The sequence below is a fragment of the Microtus oregoni genome, unplaced genomic scaffold (assembly GCF_018167655.1).
Source record: "Microtus oregoni isolate MIOR12 unplaced genomic scaffold, Mior012 000011F_ref0000422, whole genome shotgun sequence".
Classification (NCBI taxonomy): Eukaryota; Metazoa; Chordata; class Mammalia; order Rodentia; family Cricetidae; genus Microtus; species Microtus oregoni.
The window spans coordinates 47,614,249-47,635,830 of record NW_024543070.1 but is presented as its reverse complement, the minus strand read 5'-3'; the positions used below and the strand labels follow the sequence as shown (position 1 = coordinate 47,635,830).

Below are 21,582 nucleotides of genomic sequence, written 5' to 3'. Positions count from 1 at the left end.
GACTTCTCTGATTCCTCCATCCGTCTCATTCCTGGTCTTTGCTGGCAGATAGGTGACCATTCTCATGTCTTGAACTGGACTCCAGCACATAGTCTTTTGTTGCGTGGAGGACTTCCGAGGCAGGAGATTGACTGAGTCGGGTGAGAGGCGCACTATCTGGACAGTAACGTGCACTCAGCGCGGCAGTTGCGCATCTGGTGCTGGAGCATGCCCGAAGCGCAGTTCCTGGTGAGAGCGTGGCATTGGGATTGTGTTACTGGACCTTTGCATCTGAGTGTGCTGGGCTTCTTCTCCCCGCGCGGTGGCACCAGAGCCCTCGGAAGTGTCAGGCACTGCGGCGCATCTACCGGATTCCCTTTTAAATGACTGCGGATATGCAGGCATTCAGAGCCGCAAATGGTGAGAAGAGGCTCAGACCTGGCTTGCGAATGGCCCATGGCGGTCATTTAATTGCACCCGCACAGCAGTTACGGTTTGTCACTCGACCCTCCGGAATCGCCTCAAGTGTCCCCAGTGAGACTCCAGGGCGCTGCCAGAGCCCGGCCTCTTGATAGCTGGAAGCACATCCTGCTGGGGGCAGCGCGGGCTCAGGGTACACGTTCGCGCACATGCGCGCGCGCACATGAACACGCGCAAGGTACGGCCGGGCAGGGAACTGGGGCTTGGGTGCCCCGCGTGGGGGTGGGTGTCGTGGGGGAATGAAGCTGTGATCTTCGAATGGCTGCATCCTGCCAGGTTAAGGAATAAGAGAAGATGACGCGGAGCCGCCTACTCCACAGGCCAGGGTCGGTGCAGAGCATTTGGGGAACCCGCTGCACGGCAGGCGCGCTCCCTTCCCCATGCTGGGCTCTTTCTATGGCGCAAATGGCTGGAGAAAGGCCCGTCAGAGCTACACTTGTGTCTGCAGGCTCCGTTCTTTAGGCAAAAATCCCGTCAGGGAGAGCTTTGGAACCACCCACCCCTAAATAGGTGGTCCGGAACCGGGCACCGGTCCTTGGTTGCCAACGCACCTCATTATATATTTATTTTCGTGTGGGGGGTGTAGCTTGCCTTTTCTATATTTTGGGACTAGCTTGCTTTCCCTTTTGAGCAGGGTGGGAAAGGAGAACGCAGCGGGGAGGGAGAGGGAAAGGCAGGATTCCTACAATAAGAATCAGCGCATTTTTCAGAGCCTAACCAAGACTGGCTTCCATTTCAAAAACCGGGAGCTAGCCTCTACTGCGGTATGGAAGAGATGTAAGAATTAGGGATCAAGGAAGCATCCAGCGGCGCAACGCTGCGTTTCAGAGGTACCTGGGTCTAAAGGGACACACACACACACACACACCATACACAACACACATACGCGTGCACGCACGCACACACGCACACATGCACACCCGCACAACTATCCCGCCAAGGTGTGTGCGTGCGCGCGAGTGTGAACTCCCACATGCTGCTGTCTGCGCCTAGCCGCTAGCACCAAGCCTCCTCCTCCCTGCTCGTCCCCAGATTCCCTCCCCTCCGCCTTGCTTTTGTCTGGAGGGTGCTATGCTATTCGTGTGTGTGTGTGTGTGTGTGTGTGTGTGTGCGTGTTTTTGGATTTCATACTAATTTTCTGGAGTTTCTGCCCCTGCTCTGCGTCAGCCCTCACGTCACTTCGCCAGCAGTAGCAGAGGCGGCGGCGGCAGCGGGTTAGAGCCCAGTTGCTGCTGCTGCTGCTGCTGTTGCTGCTGCGCTCTGATCCCTGCGCTTGGGGCCGGAGGCCGGGTGAGCCTCACGGACAGTCCTCCGTGGCCTCGGCCGGCACTGTCCCTCTGCCGCAGTTGCTCCCCAGGTGGGACGTGCCACGCCACCTGCCCGCTCCCCCCCCCCCCCTTCCCGCGCCCAGCGGCCGGGGAGGATTCTGCAGCATCATTGGGGCCCCGTCGCCGCTGCAGGCTCCGAGTCCTCTTTAGAGGGTCCTTGGCTTGGCCTGTGCCATGGGATCTGCTCTCAAAGACCCTTTCCCGACCTCTCCTGCCTCGGCTTCAGGCTTGGAGGGAGGGCGGGCACACTGGGGGGCCACCGCGGGGCAAGTTGATTCCGGGGCGGGAGCTGGGCACTTAACCATCCATTCTACAGGCTTGGGTCTGGTGGGGGTGAGGAGAGCGCGGACGGACTGTGTCCCAGTTGATGGTGTGTAATCACTAAGCTTGGTCTCATCCCTGTCTGTTTGTCCTCCAGCCCTGAGGTGCGCACCGATATCCGTGCCGATTTAGCGGTTCTACGACCCAAAGAGTCCAGGGAGATCCACCGTGTGGTGCCTGGCGTGTAGGACCATGCAGCCGCCCTGTGGCTTGGAGCAGCGGCCCGCGATGTCCCGGCCACTGTGAACCCTTTGGCCTGCGCCAACCTGCTCAACCCAGACAGGCTCAATCTCTGGTACACTCCACTCCACGGGAGGCCACCGGCACCGAGCAGCAAGAGGGCGCAGGAAAGGCCTCCCCCCTCCGGCGGGGGACGCCAGGCTCAGCGTAGGGACAAGCACTCCGGACTGATTGGCACTGGCGGCGAGGGATGTCGCCCTGGCCGAGGTGGCATGGACCCGCCATGGCGCGGCTCTGGGGCTTATGTTGGCTGGCTGTGGGCTTCTGGAGGGCCTCTCTCGCCTGCCCCATGTCCTGCAAATGCAGTGCCTCTAGGATCTGGTGTACGGAGCCTTCTCCTGGCATCGTGGCGTTTCCAAGGTTGGAACCTAACAGTGTCGACCCGGAGAACATCACCGAAATGTGAGTTCCGTGTACTTTTTCTTCTTTCTGTCCTCCACTTCAGGGCTTAGGCAGGTATATACCCCCCCCCCCCCCCCCCCCCCCCCCCCCCCGGTGTGGATGCCTTCCCAAGCATTGTAAGACGAGAGACCACAGGGATAGCATTTGTCAGTTACCTGTCCGGTTCACTGGTTTATACCAGCTGGTGAAGAGCGACACTAAGATTCCATATATAGAGAAATATAACCATAAATGCATGTATATTCTGTCTCCACGTGCATCTCATTGCAAAGTTCTGAAGGGTGTGTGTTTGGCTGTCCATACATGAGAATTATAGTGGAACATTCTTGTTTGGTCAAATACTGTGTGTGCTGTGTTAGTTTCAGCAATATTTACCAGAAAGGAGGCTAAAATCATGGACTTTCAGAAACCGGTGGAAGGAAGTGAGGCTCTCTTCCTTGACGCCTTTTCCTAAGCTTTGGGGTTTGACCACTTCCCCTTTTGGGATCATCTATCTGATTTTGCTGGGGTGATTGCTTGCAGGGACGCTCTGAGGATGCGCCGAAAGAGGAGAAGTTCTGAGTGTCGAAAAGCACTCGCTCAAAAGAGAAAATGTGATCATGGGAACCTAAAAGCCTGGGCTGATTTAATTTGGACTTGACTTCTCAGAGATATGATTTTGAGACCATTTGGATTATAAATCTTAATTGCCCGTTGAATAATTCTCTAGGACTAGACGGGATGGCAAGGCAAAGCCGTGTGTACTCTAATGGATGGTAGCTTTAGCCTCAGATCTTCCTGTCCCTAGAAAGGTTACAGTTTGTCCCAGCTTGATGGAGAAGCAGAGACATGTATTTCTTTTCTTTCTGTTGGATGTCTTGTGACAAATACACTCCAAGCAGGAGCTCAACATTCCTTTCTCCTGATTCCGAGGTCACCTGCGTTCCCTCTCCCAGCAGTTTTGGCATTTTATGTCTCATGAACACAAGGTTTTATTCATCTGGGTAGCGGATTATAAAGCTAAGTTTCCTGGGTGATCGTCACAGTGTTTGAGACTGAGAAAGGCAGCCCTGAAAGTAGGGCTTGGGCTGTGGCCTTCCGGTTGGCGAGTGCGCATGCACCCCCTCCCCCCAATGTACAACAGTGTTTTCTGCCAACGCGTCTGCCAATGCCAAAGGCATAGGATAACCTGTTTTGGTTTTTTTAATGTAAGCTAGAGTCCTTTCTAATTTTGCTGTTCTGCTGAAGGTGACAACGCTTTAGGACTCGGGTGGAAGGAAATGACAGCAGAGTGGAGTGTGCAGGCCTGGCATAGCTGAGCCCGATCAGTGAACAGCTGAGTCCAGGGGCTGGGTTCCCAGTCTTTGACAATTCCAGCATCCCAGTGGGAGCGTAGGGTGGGTATGGCCCCAGCAAAGCCTGCCCAAGGCTGGGCTTGTCTGAAGAGCCTGTGGCCTTTCTCAGAACCCTTGCCTTTCCGAAGGCAGATGTCGGTTAGATGGAGGGGCCTTGTGGAACTTACAGCATTTCTGGTGCTGGGAGACCAAGAAGGTACATTTACACAGCTGAATACTGTAGCTTTTTAAAAATTCGATGATAGACATTGAATGAGGAGAGAATTGAGACATAGTGCTTGATTTTCAAGTCAGTTGTTTACACTAACATTTTAAGCTTGAAAAAAGAAAGAAAGAAAGAAAAGTATCTCTAAGTTAAAGAAAGAAAGAAAAGTATCTCTAAGTTAAAAGAGCACTACTGTCAACTTTCCAGAGCTTTCTGCCTGATGAGCACATGAAATCAACAGTTTGGATGGAGCATTCTAGGTTTCTTTCTTCTGGATGATGTTACTCCTTTTCTATGCGAAGGCAGCTTCCTTTTTTTTTTTTTTAATATTTACTAAAGCCACAGTCATTCATTCTATGGTGATACCCTGGTTCCTAATCTAGTCTGATGTTTCTCCCTCCGGTTTGAAAACCCATTGGTAGGGGACTGAGAACTGTGTGTGGCTGAGGATTCAGGATGCAGGAGAAGGCTGGTGAAACCCATCAGGCTGAGGAGCCGCAAGGTCTATTTATCCCCTCCGTGGTGCTTGCACCTACCTATGGCACACTGAGCATCTTTATCTGTAAAATGTACCGCAATACTTCTTTGGAAAGGACCAATTATTTTGAACTCAGTATCAGGAGTTGACTTAGTTTCATCCTCAGCCTTAATACAGCACATCTGTGTGCCCTTTCTTACACGAGAGCATTTGTTTGAACAACTCGGCCAGAGGATACTAGCTAAAGTTGGAACTGAATTGCATGCTTTAAAGACTTTGTAATTTGGTCCAGCGCTATCCCTAATATAGTCTGGGCCAGCACTTGAGTTTACCAGCCTATCCCTAAAGTTACGTGTTTCTGGCCTTTGAAAACGGGAATGATACCTGTAATCTGCCTTCACAACTTGCTAAAGCAACAGCTGACTACATATATTGAAAGATAATGTGTCCTTTTTAGTGTCTGTATTTTCAACCATGGTGTGTGCCCTGTAGGGTTCTCTCTAGAGAAATGTCAGAATATTTTGAAAATATACGCATAGATTAGCTAACAGGTAGGACGCCGTGTTTGTTCAGAGTTGAAGTCAGCTCGACTCTATGATGTCAGAGCCATTGTTTGAACCTATTTTATTAGAAATCTTGGTGTCACAGCATGTCTGTGACATTCTTTCTCAGCTGAGCTCATCTGCCTAGATCCGTATTTCTTTGTGAGGATCAGTAACGTATGCTCTGCGTCCCATTGCCAAGTGGCAGCTACTGATGTCTGTACACGGTTAATACCACGGTGGTGCTAAATTCACTTTTCAAACAGTAGTGATGTCACATGTCAGTGCAGTGTTGCTGGGATTACGGCCATCTAGGTTTCCACATTGTGGCCGGGGACAATTCTGTATTCTGTCAACATTGTGTCAAATGCCCACGTGAATTGCAAAGGGCAATGTTAAGTCTCATCCAAGTGTTAGGTAAAAGGCACAGTTAAGCTTGCCATCTTAATTTACAGCTAAAACCAGTTTACCTTGGTAAACTTTTGTTTTTCAATGTCCATAGCATTCAGCAATCCACATTGTGGGAGCCATGCGTTTTAACATGGCATGTGTTTATGGTGGCCAGTAGGGATCCTTTTCCGGACTTCTTGAGTGGTATTCTCTGAACTGGGAGCAATGATTTGAACCAAGTCTAATATTCCTTTCTCCTAGCACAACATAAGTAGAATTCACAGCTTCTATTGCCAGCCCGTCTATGTGCATTTTACCATCGCCTGGTTAAGCACAGGAATGCTGTGCCATTAATACATTGATTTTGGCCCTGGTATACCTTAATAAGCTTTGCTATTGCAATTAATTGTGTTTAAAACATCCTGGCATTCTCAAAAATTCAGCCAAAGACATCAATGTGGTATCCACTCGGCAGCTCCTCCACTGATGATTCTAGAACTTCGGGACTCAGTTTTTCAGTGTTTCGTTTAGAGTGTGGTTGCACAAGTCACACTGGGCTTTTTTGATAACTGCAAACTTATTCATTTCTAAGACAGTCTGCAAGCCGGAGGTGAAACCTTGCTGTCCACATAGTGGAGGTGTGTCCATCCCTTGGCTCAGCACAACCGTTTGGAGTCTTTTGAGTTTCACACCTTCAATCCCGTTCTGTTGTGCTGGGTAAAAGGCCCCGTGACCCTTGTGACCCGACTCTCTCCCACCTCCCATCATTGGATGTCCAGGAAAATGTGTTTGATTTTCTTCTCTGAAAAGTGATACTTCCTTATGGGAATTCAGAGTGCCTGGAGTCAAGAGAAGAGCTGGCTTATATATTGTTACAAGCAAGCGGTGGGAGGTTGAAGCAAAGTGATCCTAGCTCCCTCAAGCTGCCTGTAGGTCTGTTTAAGGTCATTTGCTGCTTCCAGCCCATAAACCTTTCGTTGCATCTCTTTCAGAGTTGTTGACTAGGGTGAAGAGTTGGCTGAGCAGCTGATGGTTGAGCCTCTTTACCCTTAGGGAGAATCCATTTGATCTCTGAGATATTTTTTTTTTTGCATTAAGTAGCAAGCCATTTCCCTGGTTTGAACTTATTGCTTATATATTAAGGAGAACAATATTATCAACCTTTACTGGGGACCATATACTGCCATCATCTTTAGGCCACCTTGGTTCTTCTTCATTGCTGGAATGTTTCTTGTAAACAAAAGCCATGAAGTAGAATATGGCATTGTATCTGCCATCCCTTTAAGCAATGTTAATATCTAGTTCCTCTTGATGACTGTAAATTAGTAAGGGGATACAGGATAGAAGATATTATTTATAGATGGCAGAATTTTTGTTTGGCCTGTATGTGCATGTGAGTATGTGGGGTGAGGGAGAGAGAGAGAAACAGAGAGAGGGAAAGGGAGGGAGAGAGAGCACAAAAGAGCCTAGAACCATAGATTCTAGTTGCTTGGTCATTTTTCATGATCTACTTTGTCAAGCTATTTTAAAATACAAATCTCAGCCTGCTGCCCCACATGGCAGAGACCCGAGCATGAAGGCAGCCTGATAATTTTAGCCCCACGTTTGATTGCTGGTCGATCTCCATTAAAAAGGCAAAGATCCCACACCATCAGGATTCCCCCCACCACTTACTACACTCTCTAGAGTGTTCGAGAGATTGGGAAATCATAAATATTGATCTGGAGATGAGTGCACGAATATTCCCGAAGTTATCACTTCTCTCCGAAGAGAGACAGCGTGCGGACACTAAGTTCTTTCTGCAGGTGTCATAGAGACAGGAAGTGTGACTTTTGGGGTCCCACCCCAGACTTTACTACCTGGTTATCCTGTCTCGAGGACTCTGGCCTCCTTGTAAGTGGAGAGTTTTGCTTTTAATGCTCAGACAAGCTTCTCCTGACTTTACAGCTCCCAGAAGCTTCAGCTAGGGCCCGGGGACTACAGTCCTGGCATCAGCAGTAGAAGAAGAGGGTGCCTGGTGACTCTCTGAAAATCTTTATGTCAGAGTGTGGCATGGGCCTGTCTTGTTCTGAATTTCCCAAAACTATGTCTTTTAAAATGTGAGCTGCTGGGGGCTGGAGAGATGGCTCAGTGGTTAAGAGCATTGCCTGCTCTTCCAAAGGTCATGAGTTCAATTCCCAGCAACCACATGGTAGCTCACAACCATCTGTAATGAGGTTTGGTGCCCTCTTCTGGCCTGCACACACACACACAGACAGAATATTGTATACATAATAAATAAATAAATATTTAAAATGTGAGCTGCTAACCTGGCATGGCGGTGCTGGTCTAATGAGACGGGGAGGCATGGCCAGGGTTCAGAAAGGCTGCTTCACATCAAGACCACAGGAGGAGAAGGGGCCCTAGAGCCTCCATTCCCCTTTTTGCAAAATCCCCACTGTCTTGCAGGAATAAGAAGTTCTGTCTCCTTGCATCCAAGCCAGCATTGTGGCCTCTCTACTGGGGACCACTCCTCAGTTCTTTGTCTTCAGACAGAGGCCTAACTCCAGGTCACTGTTAGAGAATTTTTAGCAATGGGAAGACAAGCTTGGGGTGGCTTTTTCTGCACAAACACATTCTATGTGAGATAATGTAATTAAAGAGGCTCGGGCCATTACAGATTCCAAAGCAATGACTCTACCTTCGCATGGGAAGACATGCCTTTTTGTGTTGAACTTACACTGGAGAAAGCATAGCTGCATATACAGTCCCCTTTATTACACAGCTCTTCACAAAATGGGGCTACAAAGAAAAGTCCTCATGACTTGGCCCAGATGAGGAATGCCAAATGGACCGGTGTGGTGGGCTGATACCGGAGAGTAGCACAGAACCCAGAACAGAAAGACATCTTTGTCACAGTCGGGGCCGGCAGCCCTTTATATAGTCTGCTAGCTCCCATGACAGACCTGTGGCCCGAGAGTACTGATTTCTCCTTCCCTGACCTGTCTTCCACCTGTCTTTCTCAATGCTCTAAGACAGCAGACCCAGCTCCACAGCCCAGCCACTGAGCAAACCTCAGGGTCCACTTAGCTGCTCTCCTTCATGTTGTCACATCAGAACGCTCCAGTGAGAAAACTCCTCTAAGACAGGGCTCAGGTTTCCCATGGGATGTTACCTGAGATGGAGCTGATGGGCTCTTGCCCTGAAGTAGGTGAGGACTTTGACGGTCTATGAGGGGCTGCCAGACTCACCTGTCTGCCCAGTGCTTTGATGGAGTAGGGCGTAGTTAGGGATGGAACCCCAGTGAACCCCAGGCCTCAGTCTCTTCAACTGCAGTTGCCTGGATTTGGTTTTCAGAACTCAGGCAAAAGATTTCTGGAGATTTGAATAAATGTTCATGGCGCCATGGTGGGGGAAGGGGTCGACCTATATTTCTCCCCATTCTCCCCTCGCACCCCCTCTTTCATTTAGCTTCTTTGCAGTCTGTTAAGAGATACATTATTTAGGTGACTTCAATAATTTTGAATATTCTTATATAGGGAATAAGACTGTTAATTACGCTCTATTTAGAGTTCCTTTTCTATGTCAAATAAAGGTCACTTAGCTGTTAGATCCCCAACCTTTCCTGCAGTCTTTGTGCATACCCGTACACCCCAATGATATTCGCGTAGCACCCTGTGACTATGCCTAGGTAAATCTCTGCTAAACATGGGCTCTGTGTGGTCCTTCAGGTTGAGTTATAGTGGTTTATGAAACTCCTGGCAATGGAAGGTTAGCTGCATTAAGTTACTCTTTTAATTTCATTTCAATCATTGCCCTATTGGCTTGCCCATGACCTGGCGGGGCATCTCCGAGCAGAGTTTGTAAATGTTAGTTTCTTTTCTGTGTCTCTGATGATTGTTCAACACAAACAGAGACTGATCTGAAGCAAAGGATGCTGGGATTTGCCTTTTCACATGACTTGTGAATTACAGTGCAATTTTAAAGGGTAAGATCAGAAAAAAAACGTTTTTAAAAGGATGAGAGAGCAAGATGGCTCAGTAGGTAAGGTGACTTGCCACCACGCCTGAGGTCCTGAGTTTGATCCCTAAGACCATGGATAGAACTGTCTCCTGCCAGCTGTCCTCTGAACTTTACACACACACAAGCACATATACACATACAGTTACACGCACATGTCTGTACACAAGCACAAATAAGTAAATAAATGAATATTTAAATTATCAATATTTAAATGAAAATATTTCAAAATGAAAATATTTCAAAAGCCTATTGCTACAGGGTTTGTTTCTACTTCATGGACCCCAGAGTCCCTTGCTGTGAGAGGGGTATCACAGCCAAATGTGATGCTTGCTTGCTGTACACAGGCCGCATTCTTTGCTGAAGTTGCCTTACTCATTTGTTATATGTGAGCAAGAGAGCTTGACATGGTGACCTTTAAATTCCCTGGCATGGTATGATTAAAAAATAAAAATAAAACACAACCAAGCACCTCTCTCCAAAACAAACAGACTGGGTTGAGGAAATGGCTCCATGATAGAAGGCACACCTTGTGTGTCAAGGCTCTAGGCTCAATCACCAGTACCACAAAACACCCAGGAACCACCCCACCCACCAACAAACCGCCTAAATAACCACACAACCACACAGCCACCCGCACAACCAGCCACCCACCCATCCAACTGCCCAGCCCACTGACAAACTGCCTAAATCCCCCCCCCACAACCACCCACCCAACCAGCCACCCACCCATCCAACTACCCAGTCCACAGACAATCTGCCTCAATCACCCCCCACACAACCACCCACCCAACCAGCCACCCATCCATCCAACTGCCCAGCCCACTGACAAACTGCCTAAATCCTCCCCCCACACAACCACCCACCCAACCAGCCACCCACCTATCCAACTACCCAGTCCACCGACAATCTGTCTCAATCACCCCCACCCACACAACCACACAGCCACCCACCCAACCAGCCACCCACCCATCCAACTGCCCAGCCCATCGACAAACTGCCTAAATTCCCCCACCCACACAACCAGTCAACCGAAGAGAAAACCCCAAACAAGCCAACCAAACGCAGTTACTGTTCAGTTGGATCCAGTGTCACTTCAAAGGTGTCTGAGGACCTCCTCTCTGGTGCCACAGGAGGTTTCGTATCCCTTGTCCTATGACCGGATGCTTATGCCCACCCCTAGATTTAGATGTTGACATTGAATCCCTGAAACAGTGATGCCAGGAGGTGGCAGACCCTTTGTGAACAGAATGAGCACCATTTAGAAAGAGACTTTTGAGAGCTCAGCTGTTCTCTCTACAATGTGAAGACACATATAGAAGGTGCCACATGTGATAAATAGGCCCCATTAGACACAGCATCTGCTGGGACCTTGCTCTTGGCCTTGCCAGCCTTCAGACTATGAGCAATAAACTTCTGTTGTCAAAAATGACTTATTCGCTCACACTCTGTAGCAGTCCAAGCTGACAAGAACACCTGGGTGCTTTGGCACGTTCCTTTGTGGCTTTGCAACTCCTTCTTATGTCTGTGGTACTTTTCATCCCCTCCTCATGTTCCCAGGACACAGAAAGAACGACACAGATAGACAGACAGACAGACAGACAGACACACACACACACACACACACACACACACACACACAGTGGGGATCTGGTGGCAAATGCTAATGGATTGGGAGGAATCTTGCTTTGTCGCTCTTCCTGCATAGAAGATCACCATTCTTCCAGCTGGACTTGGGCTGAATGAAGTTAACACAGAAAATGGGTAACAGAGCCTGGTCTAAGTAGAAGGAGCCCTCTACAGGAAGATGGTATTTGGATTTTGACAACCTTTGCATGAGGTCTGACCTCAAGGGTCCTTGTGCTGGAACCTCAGTCCCCATGTATGTTATAGAGAATCGGTGGGGTCTTAGAGGCAGAACCTAGTGAGAGCTGAATAGACCATGGGGCCTGTAGCTCACGAATGAACTGAGGGTTTTTGGAGGTACTCTGGTTGGGGGAGTGAGTCAGGTGGCATGTTTCCTTGTTTTCATTACAATGAAAGTGGGTTGCTGTAAGACATGTCCCCATGTCTCCTCCAGTTCTGTTCTGCATGGCCGTCATGAGACCTCACCAGATACCATGCAGTCACTTTTGCCAAGCACTTGGCTTTGGAGATCTGCAAACAAAATCTGCTCAGCCTCAGGTGTGTTTGTTACAGCAGAGAAAGCAACCTCCAAGGCATGTTGAAACTATAAGAGGGAGTGAGACGGTCTGGACCCTTCAGAATCCTGGGTTCATCAAAGCAACATTGGGTCTGGGATGCTGTGACCATCTGACTCTTAACAGCTTCAATGTTGAACCTAGAAGTAGGGACTTAGATGGATGATAACCCCTAAAAGACTCTTGCTTCTGATCTGTCAGCCATACACCGGCACTTCCTTTTCTTGTTCTGATATTTAGTCTTTTTATTTTTATTTATTTATTTATTTATTAAAGATTTCTGTCTCTTCCCCGCCACCGCCTCCCATTTCCCTCCCCCTCCCCCAATCAAGTCCCCCTCCCTCGTCAGCCCAAAGAGCAATCAGGGTTCCCTGCCCTGTGGGAAGTCCAAGGACCACCCACCTCCATCCAGGTCTAGTAAGGTGAGCATCCAAACTGCCTAGGCTCCCACAAAGCCAGTACGTGCAGTAGGATCAAAAACCCATTGCCATTGTTCTTGAGTTCTCAGTAGTCCTCATTGTCTGCTATGTTCAGTGAGTCCGGTTTTATCCCAGGCTTTTTCAGACCCAGGCCAGCTGGCCTTGGTGAGTTCCCGATAGAACATCCCCATTGTCTCAGTGTGTGGGTGCACCCCTTGTGGTCCTGAGTTCCTTGCTTATGCTCTCTCTCCTTCTGCTCCTGATTTGGACCTTGAGATTTTTGTCCGGTGCTCCAATGTGGGTCTCTGTCTCTGTCTCCTTTCATCGCCTGATGAAGGTTAATATTCAGGAGGATGCCTATATGTTTTTCTTTGGGTTCTCCTTCTTATTTAACAGAGCCTGTTGTGGTACTGTGGGTGGCTAGGTAACAGGATTCTGTTGTGTAGGCTTTCTCCAAGTCACCCTCAAGTCAGCTCTCTGTTGCACTGGACAGTGTCCTTCCTGTGGATCCTCACCAAGATAATTGGGATCCTCTGACCCCTCCCAGAGAGAGATAACATTCTGACTGAACATGTACTATCGTCCTGAATTTTGAGTGCTTACTCTAGCTAGCTCAAGTGTTGATATCTAATCTCGCTGCTCTATGTTTATTGATGGCATTTTTGACACGTCTGGTCTACTGTGGATGAGGCTTTGGAGAGTTCCTAGCTCACTTGTCTCTTTGGTTACCTTCTGTGAGGATGATGATGGAGGACACCACATCAACAAGGATCAAATCATAGCTTCCCACTCATTAAACTCTTTTATTAGGGCTAAAGAGTCTCCCCAGGTGTTGTTGGGGACAGTATAGTGCAGCTAAACATGCTAAGAATCCTGCCCCACCAAAGTTGGATCTCAAAACTGATCTAATCTGCTGTCATATGTGTCTCTCCACCCCTGCCCTCTCCACAACCTTCCTGATGGAAATTCTTAAACTGTAACACTCTGCCCTGATCTGGGGACATCCTAGAAGAACATGGCTTTGTTGCCATTTCCTTCTTGAAACACTTTTCCCCTGGGTCATGGGTCACATGGTGTTCTATCTCTAGCTGCTGCCCTTGGGCCTTTCTTGTGGATTCATCTTCTAGTTCTCCATTAAAAGTTGATATCCCTGAAGTTTTGACCACAGATGCGTCTGTTCCTGGGGTGCTCCATCCTCAGGCACAGCATCGGCTGCCTTCTTCATGCTAATGAAATCTCATCCACGTTCTCACGAACTTTTAGTGATCATCTTTGGGTCTGTGAGCTCAGTGTTACTGAACACTCCCTCTGGATATGCAATAGTGTATGGCACTCAGCACTTACAAATTAAATTCATGGTCAGTGTCCCTAAACCATCTGCAGGGTCCCCTACCCTTGACAGATGATGCCACACCCACTTGGGATCACAGGCCAGAAACCTGGGTCTCTCTTCCTTTACATTCCTGTAGTCATTCTTTTATCAGCTCAACTCAAGCATTTCTTTCCCTTTTTTTGAGCTTAATTCCTTTTGTTTTTTTCTTTTTTTATTGTTTTTATTGAGCTATATATTTTTCTCTGCTTCCCTCCCTTCCTCCCCCCTCTTCTTTTACCCGCTCCAAAGGTCCCCATGCTCCCAATTTACTCAGGAAATCTTGTCTTTTTCTACTTCCCATGTAGATTAGATCCATGTATGTTTCTCTTAGGGTCCTCTTTGCTGTCTAGGTTCTCTGAGATTGTGAATTGTAGGCTTGTTTTTCTTTGTTTTATGTCTAAAAGCCACTTATAAGTGGGTACATATGATATTTGCCTTTCTGGGTCTGGGTTACCTCACTTGATATGATGTTTTCTAGTTCCATCCATTTGCCCACAAACTTCAAGATGTCATTTTTTTCTGCTGTGTAGTATTCCATTGTGTAAATATACCACATTTTTCTTATCTATTCTTCAGTTGAGGGGCATTTAGGTTGTTTCCAGGTTTTGGCTATAATGAACAATGCTGCTATCAACATAGTTGAGCTCATGTCCTTGTGGCACGATTGAGCATCCTTTGGATATATACCCAAAAGTGGTATTACTGGGTCTTGAGGAAGGTTGTTTCCTAATTTTCTGAGAAATTGCCACACTGACATCCAAAGGGGTTGTCCCAGCTTGCATTCCCACCAGCAATGCAGAAGTGTTCCCTTTTCCCCGCAACCTCTCCAGCATAAGTTGTAATCAGTGTTTTTGATCTTGGCTATTCTTACAGGTGTAAGATGGAATCTCAGAGTTGTTTTGATTTGCATTTCTCTAATGACTAAGGTTGTTGAGCATTTCCTTAAGTATCTGTCAGCCATTTTAGATTCCTCTATTGAGAGTTCTCTGTTTAGGTCTGTACCCCATTTTTTTTATTGGATTATTTGTTCTTTTGATGATCAGTTTCTTGAGTTCTTTGTATATTTTTGAGATCAGCCCTCTGTCTGATGTGAGGTTAGTGAAGATCTTCTCCTATTCTGTAGGCTGGTGTTTTGTCTTATTGACCATGTTCTTTGCTTTACAGAAGCCTCTCGGTTTCAGGAGGTCCCATTTATTAATTGTTTTTCTCAGTGTCTGTGCTACTGGGGTTATATTAGGAAGTAGTCTCCTGTGCCCACTTTCTCTTTTATGAGGTTCTGCATGGTTGGCTTTATGTTGAGGTCTTTGATTTGGACTTGAGTTTTGTGAACGGTGATAGATATGGGTCTATTTTCATTCTTCTCCATGTTGATATCCAGTTATGCCAGCACCATTTGTTGAATATGCTTTCTTTTTTCCATTTTGTATTTTTTGCTTCTTTGTCAAAAGTTAGGTGTTCGTAGGTGTGTGGATTGATATCTGGGTCTTTGCTTCAGTTCCACTGGTCCTCCTATCTGTTCTTATGCCAATACCAGGCTGTTTTCAGTACTGTAGCTCTGTAGTAGAGTTAGAAGTCAGGGATTGTGATGCCTCCAGAAGTTCCTTTATTGTACAGCATTGTTTTGGCTATCCTGAGTTTTTTGCTTTTCCATATGAAGTTGAGTATTGGTTTTTTGAGGTCTGTGAAGAATTTTGCTGGGATTTTGATGGGCATTGCATTGAATCTGTAGATTGCTTTTGGTAAGATTGCCATTTTTACTATGTTAATTCTACCTACCCAAGAGCATGGGAGATCTTTCCATTTTCTGGTATCTTCTTCAATTTCTTTCTTCAAAGGTTTAAAGTTCTTGTCATACAAGTCTTCCACTTGTTTGGTTAGAGTTACTCTGAGATATTTTATTCTATTTCTGGATATTGTGAAGATTGATATTTCTCTGATTTCTTTCTCAGTCCATTTATCATCAGTGTAAAGGAGGACTACTGATTTTTTTGAGTTAACCTTGTCAACTCAAATGTTTCTTAAACAAACATAATCTTTTCTCATTAGCTCTCCTGTCCATTTTGTTTCCTCTTTCCTTACCCACACCTTCTTTTTAAAAAATATTTACTGGGCTTTTACCTGTGTCAGATGCTGTGCTAAATACTTGGGATGTGCTGAGAAAGGCTGACCTCATCTCCTTTTGGGAGCTTACAGTCTGAGAGGGAAAACACATATCGGATAAATACTTAATTTAAAACAATTTAGCCTCTATCCCTGTCATCTTTTCCTTCCAATACTGTGATAGCCCCTAGCCTGCATGCCTGCCTCCTTACCCACTTTAGGCATATGTAGCTCTGGAGGCCAGAATGGACATGGGAGTGGCACTGGCCTTTTCAAAATGTTGATTTTTGTCATGCTTCTGCTAATAGTTTCTCTGGGACTCTCATTTTTAAAGATGATGGTCTCCCCACCCCCCTCCACTCCTCCATCCTTCTTGGTTGTCATATTGCGATATAAAGAGTTCACATGATTATTTCATGAGATAGATCACAGAGATCAGCACAAGAATCTCTTTCTACACAAGCTTATTTCTAAAGAAGAATAAATTATGGCTGAAAGCTTGCTCAGTGATCTTGGAATCAGAGCCCGGAGCATTTAATTGTATAGTTAAGATGTTTGGCAGCACCAGGCTAAGTTTGGTGGAGGCTCCATCTCCATCAGGGCATGGCCAGGTGGATCCCCTGACAGATACTCCCTCCCCCTCTCCTTCACTCACTGCCCAGGGCTAACTCTCATGGGCACATTTGTCCTTTCTAAAGTCCCAGAACCTTTGAGTGCCTCAGGGTGATTTCATGTATTTTCTCTGAACTGCATTAATTTTGTTATATGTGATTTGATTGGTGATTAACTTTAAGAAAGTAACACTGAACCTTGTAAACAAGGCGAGCAGTGTGAACGGGCGTCTTCTGAAGCGTTGGTTTCTCTTCTACTGGTGCTGCAATCTTGGGTCTCTCGGTCCCTTTCCAAGGCAACTCCTCTCTCATCTCAGTCTGTTCCTCCTTCCGGAAATAGTCTGCTGTGCTCATAGCACAGACGCAGATACGTCTGTTTGTACCCACTGTACTGAATCTCGGTTGTTTTCACCTAATGTGTGTAAGCTAGAATGCTATCTGAGCTGTGTGCACCACTCTGTTTGCTTCGAAGCTGCCTAAACAGCCTGGTAGCCCCACGGGATACTCTCAGGAAATACACCTGTCTTAGTTAGGGTTTCTATTGTAGTGATAAACACCACACACCAAATGCATTCGGAGGAGGGAAGGGTTTATTTTAGCTTACACTTGCACATCACAGTCCATCACTAAGGAAAAGTCAGGGTGGAAACTGGAGGCAGGAACTGAAGCAAAGACCATGGAGGAGGGCTGCTTACTGGCTTGCTCCTATGGTTTGCCCAGCCTACTTTCCTATAGAACCCAGACCCACCACCAGCCCAGGAGTGGTACTTCTCATAGTGAACTTGACCCTCCCCTGTGAATAGCAATGAAAAAAATGCCCACAGGCCAATATGTTAGGGGCATTTTGTCATTTGAGCTTTCCTCTTTCCAAGTGGTTCTATCTTGAGTCAGTTGACACAAAACTTGCCAGGGCAATACCCCTTATTTACCCTGTTCTAGATCTGTCTCCCCTCTTGAACCTCAGTGACCAGCTGGTCCACAGGTCCTCAGCTCTGAGGAATATCCTGGGCAGCTTGCAGGCATTCACTTGGCACATCTCCGCTATGTTCATACACGTGAAGTGAGGAAAGTCTCCATGGACCACAGGGGATACCTACCTGAAGATCACACCCTTCCTTCTTGGCCTGTGTCCAGGGCCTCAGAATCCCCCACTAAAGACATAAAATCTATCACTAGGGACCAAGGAGGTCTTTCTTTTGGGCCTGATGCCACGAGAGTAGACCACGTCACAGGTGTCACATCCCTAGTCTTAAAGATGTGGAGGAAGACTCTTCCATCGTGGTTGGTACAGCGGTTCAGGTGTGAAGTCTGTATCATTCGCACACTGAGTTACTTCTACAAGTAGTGCTGGGGAAAGTGGCTGTCTACGTGTAGAAGAATGAAACCCTCACTATCCCTTACCCTGCACACAACATCTCCATTATAAGCCAGAGAAGCTCCGTGTCCTCGACTCGGTGCCGTCTTTCTGGCCTGGCTATTTGATTGTCGGTCCTTTAGTATTTAGTACAGAGACACGGCGACTCTGCTGCTTCTGCACCAAGTTGTCTTCTCACCTACTCTCAGTGCCTACTGGCTGCCCCATGGCCTGAAGCATCTCCCTGTTCCCTGCCTTCTACTCCTAGCTGACCCCTCCTTATCTTTTAAGTCTCCAGATTTCTTCTAACATTTAGGCCACACCCTCCCCTGCTCCTGCAGGACCGTCATGGGTCGCAGTCACGTGAAGGTCACATGGCATCTCCAGGGCACGCTGTGTACTTGCTATATACCCTAGTAGGGTATAAGCTACGTGAGCCAAGGTACATGATAACTGTGCGCGTGGTGATGGTGCATCTTGTTTCTGCTCTTTCTTAACACGCTGGACACAAAGGAGGGGATGCACTCGTGAATCTGCTGTCTATTCATGTATCATCCATCTATAACCTATCTCTATCTGTCTGTCTGTCTGTCTATCATCTATCTATCTATCTGTCTATCTTCTCATTTCTCTATCATTTATCTATCTATCTATCTATCTATCTATTATCTATCTATCTATTATCTATCTATCATCTATCTATCTATCTATCATCTATCACCTATCTATCTATCTATCTATCTATCTATCTATCTATCTATCATCTATACTTTAGGATTCCAAGTAAGAATATTCGAATTGGTTTCTTAGTCATCAATATGTACATCTCTAGATGTGATTTTTCTAAAGTCATTAGGTTATGGTCTTTATTTATGCAAATAATCTTCACAGAATTAAAATGCACATTATTAGCTTTGTGCGGCAAGAGACCAATTGATTGCAGAAGGGCAAAAGGTCAAGATTTGGTGGGGGCAGATGAACGCTTATTAAACAAGAAAGATGACAGGGACGAGATGGGAGGATAAGGGACTGCAGATGGAGAGAGACGCAGAAGGAGCAGAGATGAATGCAGGGAAGACATTTGATCCAGTGCACAAGTGTGAGATGATGCAGAGCCGTGTCTGCTGTGTCGTGTAACAGCCAATAGCAGAGAGCCTCATGGATCAATTAATTGCAGCTTTCCTTGAGCTGCACGCATGGGGCTTCACATGTAAGGTGATGCTGGAATGAGAGCTCGGACGTGATTTATGCTCCTTGTGGCACAGATGGCAGAGGTTGTTCACTTTTCTCCAAGAACAGCAAACGTTCAGAGCAGAACTATACACTGCTAGGGACAGGTTAACACCCTACCTGATAGTGTACGTGTTTGTGCTTTGCAGCCAAGATGCATCAGGCTAATGCTGTGGACGTTGCATGGGGCTTCATTTGCATTTGCGGCAATCAACACCGTTTTGCATCTGAGAAATTTTTTATAGTTGTTTGTAGCACTGATCATAATATCATTGCCATATGAGATTGGGAAGCTTCTAGAAATAGAGTGGAGGGATCTATAGGTGAACAGATGGTGTTGAAAGATCCAAACAGATAATTCCTCCGTGAGTTAAATAACATCGATTTGTTTATGTTTATAGAACGCTATATATTTACATGTAAATATCTACTTATATATATTTAGAATCCCCATGGGTTTGGGAAGTTAAGAATTTCAAAAGGAATGGGCATCATTATGAAACTGACTGTAATGCTGACCTCTGATATCATTTTGATAGAGTCACAGGTCTCACGGTGAGTCAAGGAAACTTCTCTCTGGAATTTAGCTCTTTAGTTATCTTATTTATTCATTTGAGGATTTTCTCTCTTGACAGAAAACAAAACAAAAAATAAGCAAACAAATAACATTCTCTCCTGGAGCCTCGGTGCTGGTTTTATCACTTGCTCAGCCCACCTTAGAATTGGTGGAGCCAGTATTTCTGTTTATTCCATTTTATATTCATTCATGTCCAGTTCAAAAAGAGGTGGGCATTTTTATGACTGAGCTGTCTTTTTCCTATGGATATATTAGAACACACATATGATATATATGTACATATTAGGATATATGTATAATATATAATAATACCTATATATTAGGACATATAATACATTGTACATATACTGCATATGTGTATGATATAAAATAACATATGTACATATTAGGATATATGTACAACATATAATATAAGTACAATATGTAATATATTATATGATAATATATAATAGTATATATTAGGAGATACAATATACAATGTCACATGTTTTATATATAATGCATATATGTATAATATATAATAATATATGTATATATTAGGATATTATGATATGTAATAATATGGATATATTAGGATATATATATTAGGATATGTATATATGCATGTTTAAGCTAGGACAGTCTCTCTTTTAGCTTTTTCAAGTCAGGGTTCCTCTGTGTAGCCCTGGATGTCCTGGAACTCACTCTGTAGACCAGGCTGGCCTCAAGGTCACCGAGATTCACCTGCCTCTGCCTCCTGGGTGCTGGGATCAAAGATGTGTATCACTGCTGCCTGACTGTCAATTCCCGTTTTAGCTAGTCAACAAATGTATTTTAAGCATGTCTTCTTTGTTATTTTTCTAGATTCTGGGTAATGAGATAGGCCAGTTCCTACCACACCTTTAACCCACTTGGAAGGCACAAATAAAACCTTCGTTTTTTTTTCCTAGTTGGACCACCCTACCCATCTCTCAACAACTCCTGGGACCTTACACAGAATGCACCAACAAATCTAGTGATTTCCTGTACACTACATAGAAGAGCCTCTCTCCACACCATCATGGCTAGGGATCTGCAAACGCTTGGCACAGTTTACCATGGGGAGGTTAGACACAAAGAAATAGACCTCTATAGGCCCCAGAGGTAGATCTGATGTTTTTTACCTGGCCAAGAAGTGAGTATATGACTCAGGGAAGAGCCTTCTCTTGTCCCTTGTTCCCCTCTCCACCTCAGGTAGAGGAACCTGGTGAAAGAACACAGAGGGAGAACCTTCGAACTGCCCAGGCCATGCCCCAGAGCCAAGGGCCTGTAGACAGCTTGTTTAACAGGTGTCTCTGTGGTACTGAGCTGGGAGAATGCTCTAGAACAGCATCATCATGGGGTGTGTGTCCTGAGAGCATGCAGTGGGCTCACCATGCTGCTCACACTCCTTCATGGCAGAGCCTCTCCTTACTCTGCAGGGATGTGACCCATGGTGAGCCGCCACGTTCCCAGCAAGGGCAGCATGGGCACAGGATGTGGGTTCTACTCTTCTTCTCCTCCCCTACTTGCTTTCTATCCTAGGAGAACCCTAATGCTATGAAAGGCTCCCTTTCTCATCATTTTTCTTCTCTTTGTAGATAATTACAACCAGTAACTTCTATAAGCATTGCACAGGCAGGGTAAGGAAGGCACTCAGACCCTTGCCCAGGCTCCAACTCTTCGCATCTTCTATGTGGTTGGAATGGCCATCCTGAAGCTGTGAGCTCCCCTTGGACTTTACACAGTCACTGTCAAAATGCAGTTTGATGCGCTTATTCACCACTAAAGAGAAGAAACACAACAGAGTTAAAACCAGAAAAATGATTTCCTTTCCGCCCTCTTTTGGATTCAAGTGTCTTTTCCCTGCACTCCACCCTTCCTGTCACCTTTGTCGCCCTTGTTACTGTTATTTCCAAGTGTTCTACTATACCACACGAGCACAATATGTCACAGGCTGGGATCCTCATCTGGGGGAGAACAAGCTTCCTTTTCCTTTTGTAGATTGGGCGGCCTTAAATTG

The 21,582-nt window shown here is 46.2% G+C and overlaps 1 protein-coding gene across 6 annotated transcripts in view; it reads left to right on the top strand.

Moving 5' to 3' along the window:
* Positions 1-390: 390 nt before the first annotated feature.
* LOC121453299 (BDNF/NT-3 growth factors receptor) overlaps positions 391-21,582 on the top strand; it is a 328,350-nt gene continuing 307,158 nt past the window's right edge. Inside the window, exons 1-2 of one of the 6 annotated variants that reach the window (XM_041659956.1) lie at positions 391-637; positions 2,206-2,750. In XM_041659956.1, the coding sequence (XP_041515890.1) occupies positions 2,539-2,750 (212 nt within the window). In that variant the 5' untranslated portion in view covers positions 391-637; positions 2,206-2,538. Of the gene's footprint in view, positions 638-693; positions 786-1,169; positions 1,290-1,593; positions 1,817-2,205; positions 2,751-21,582 lie in introns of those variants that run through there. The other 5 variants (XM_041659957.1, XM_041659958.1, XM_041659955.1 and 2 more) reach the window with 5 other exon arrangements.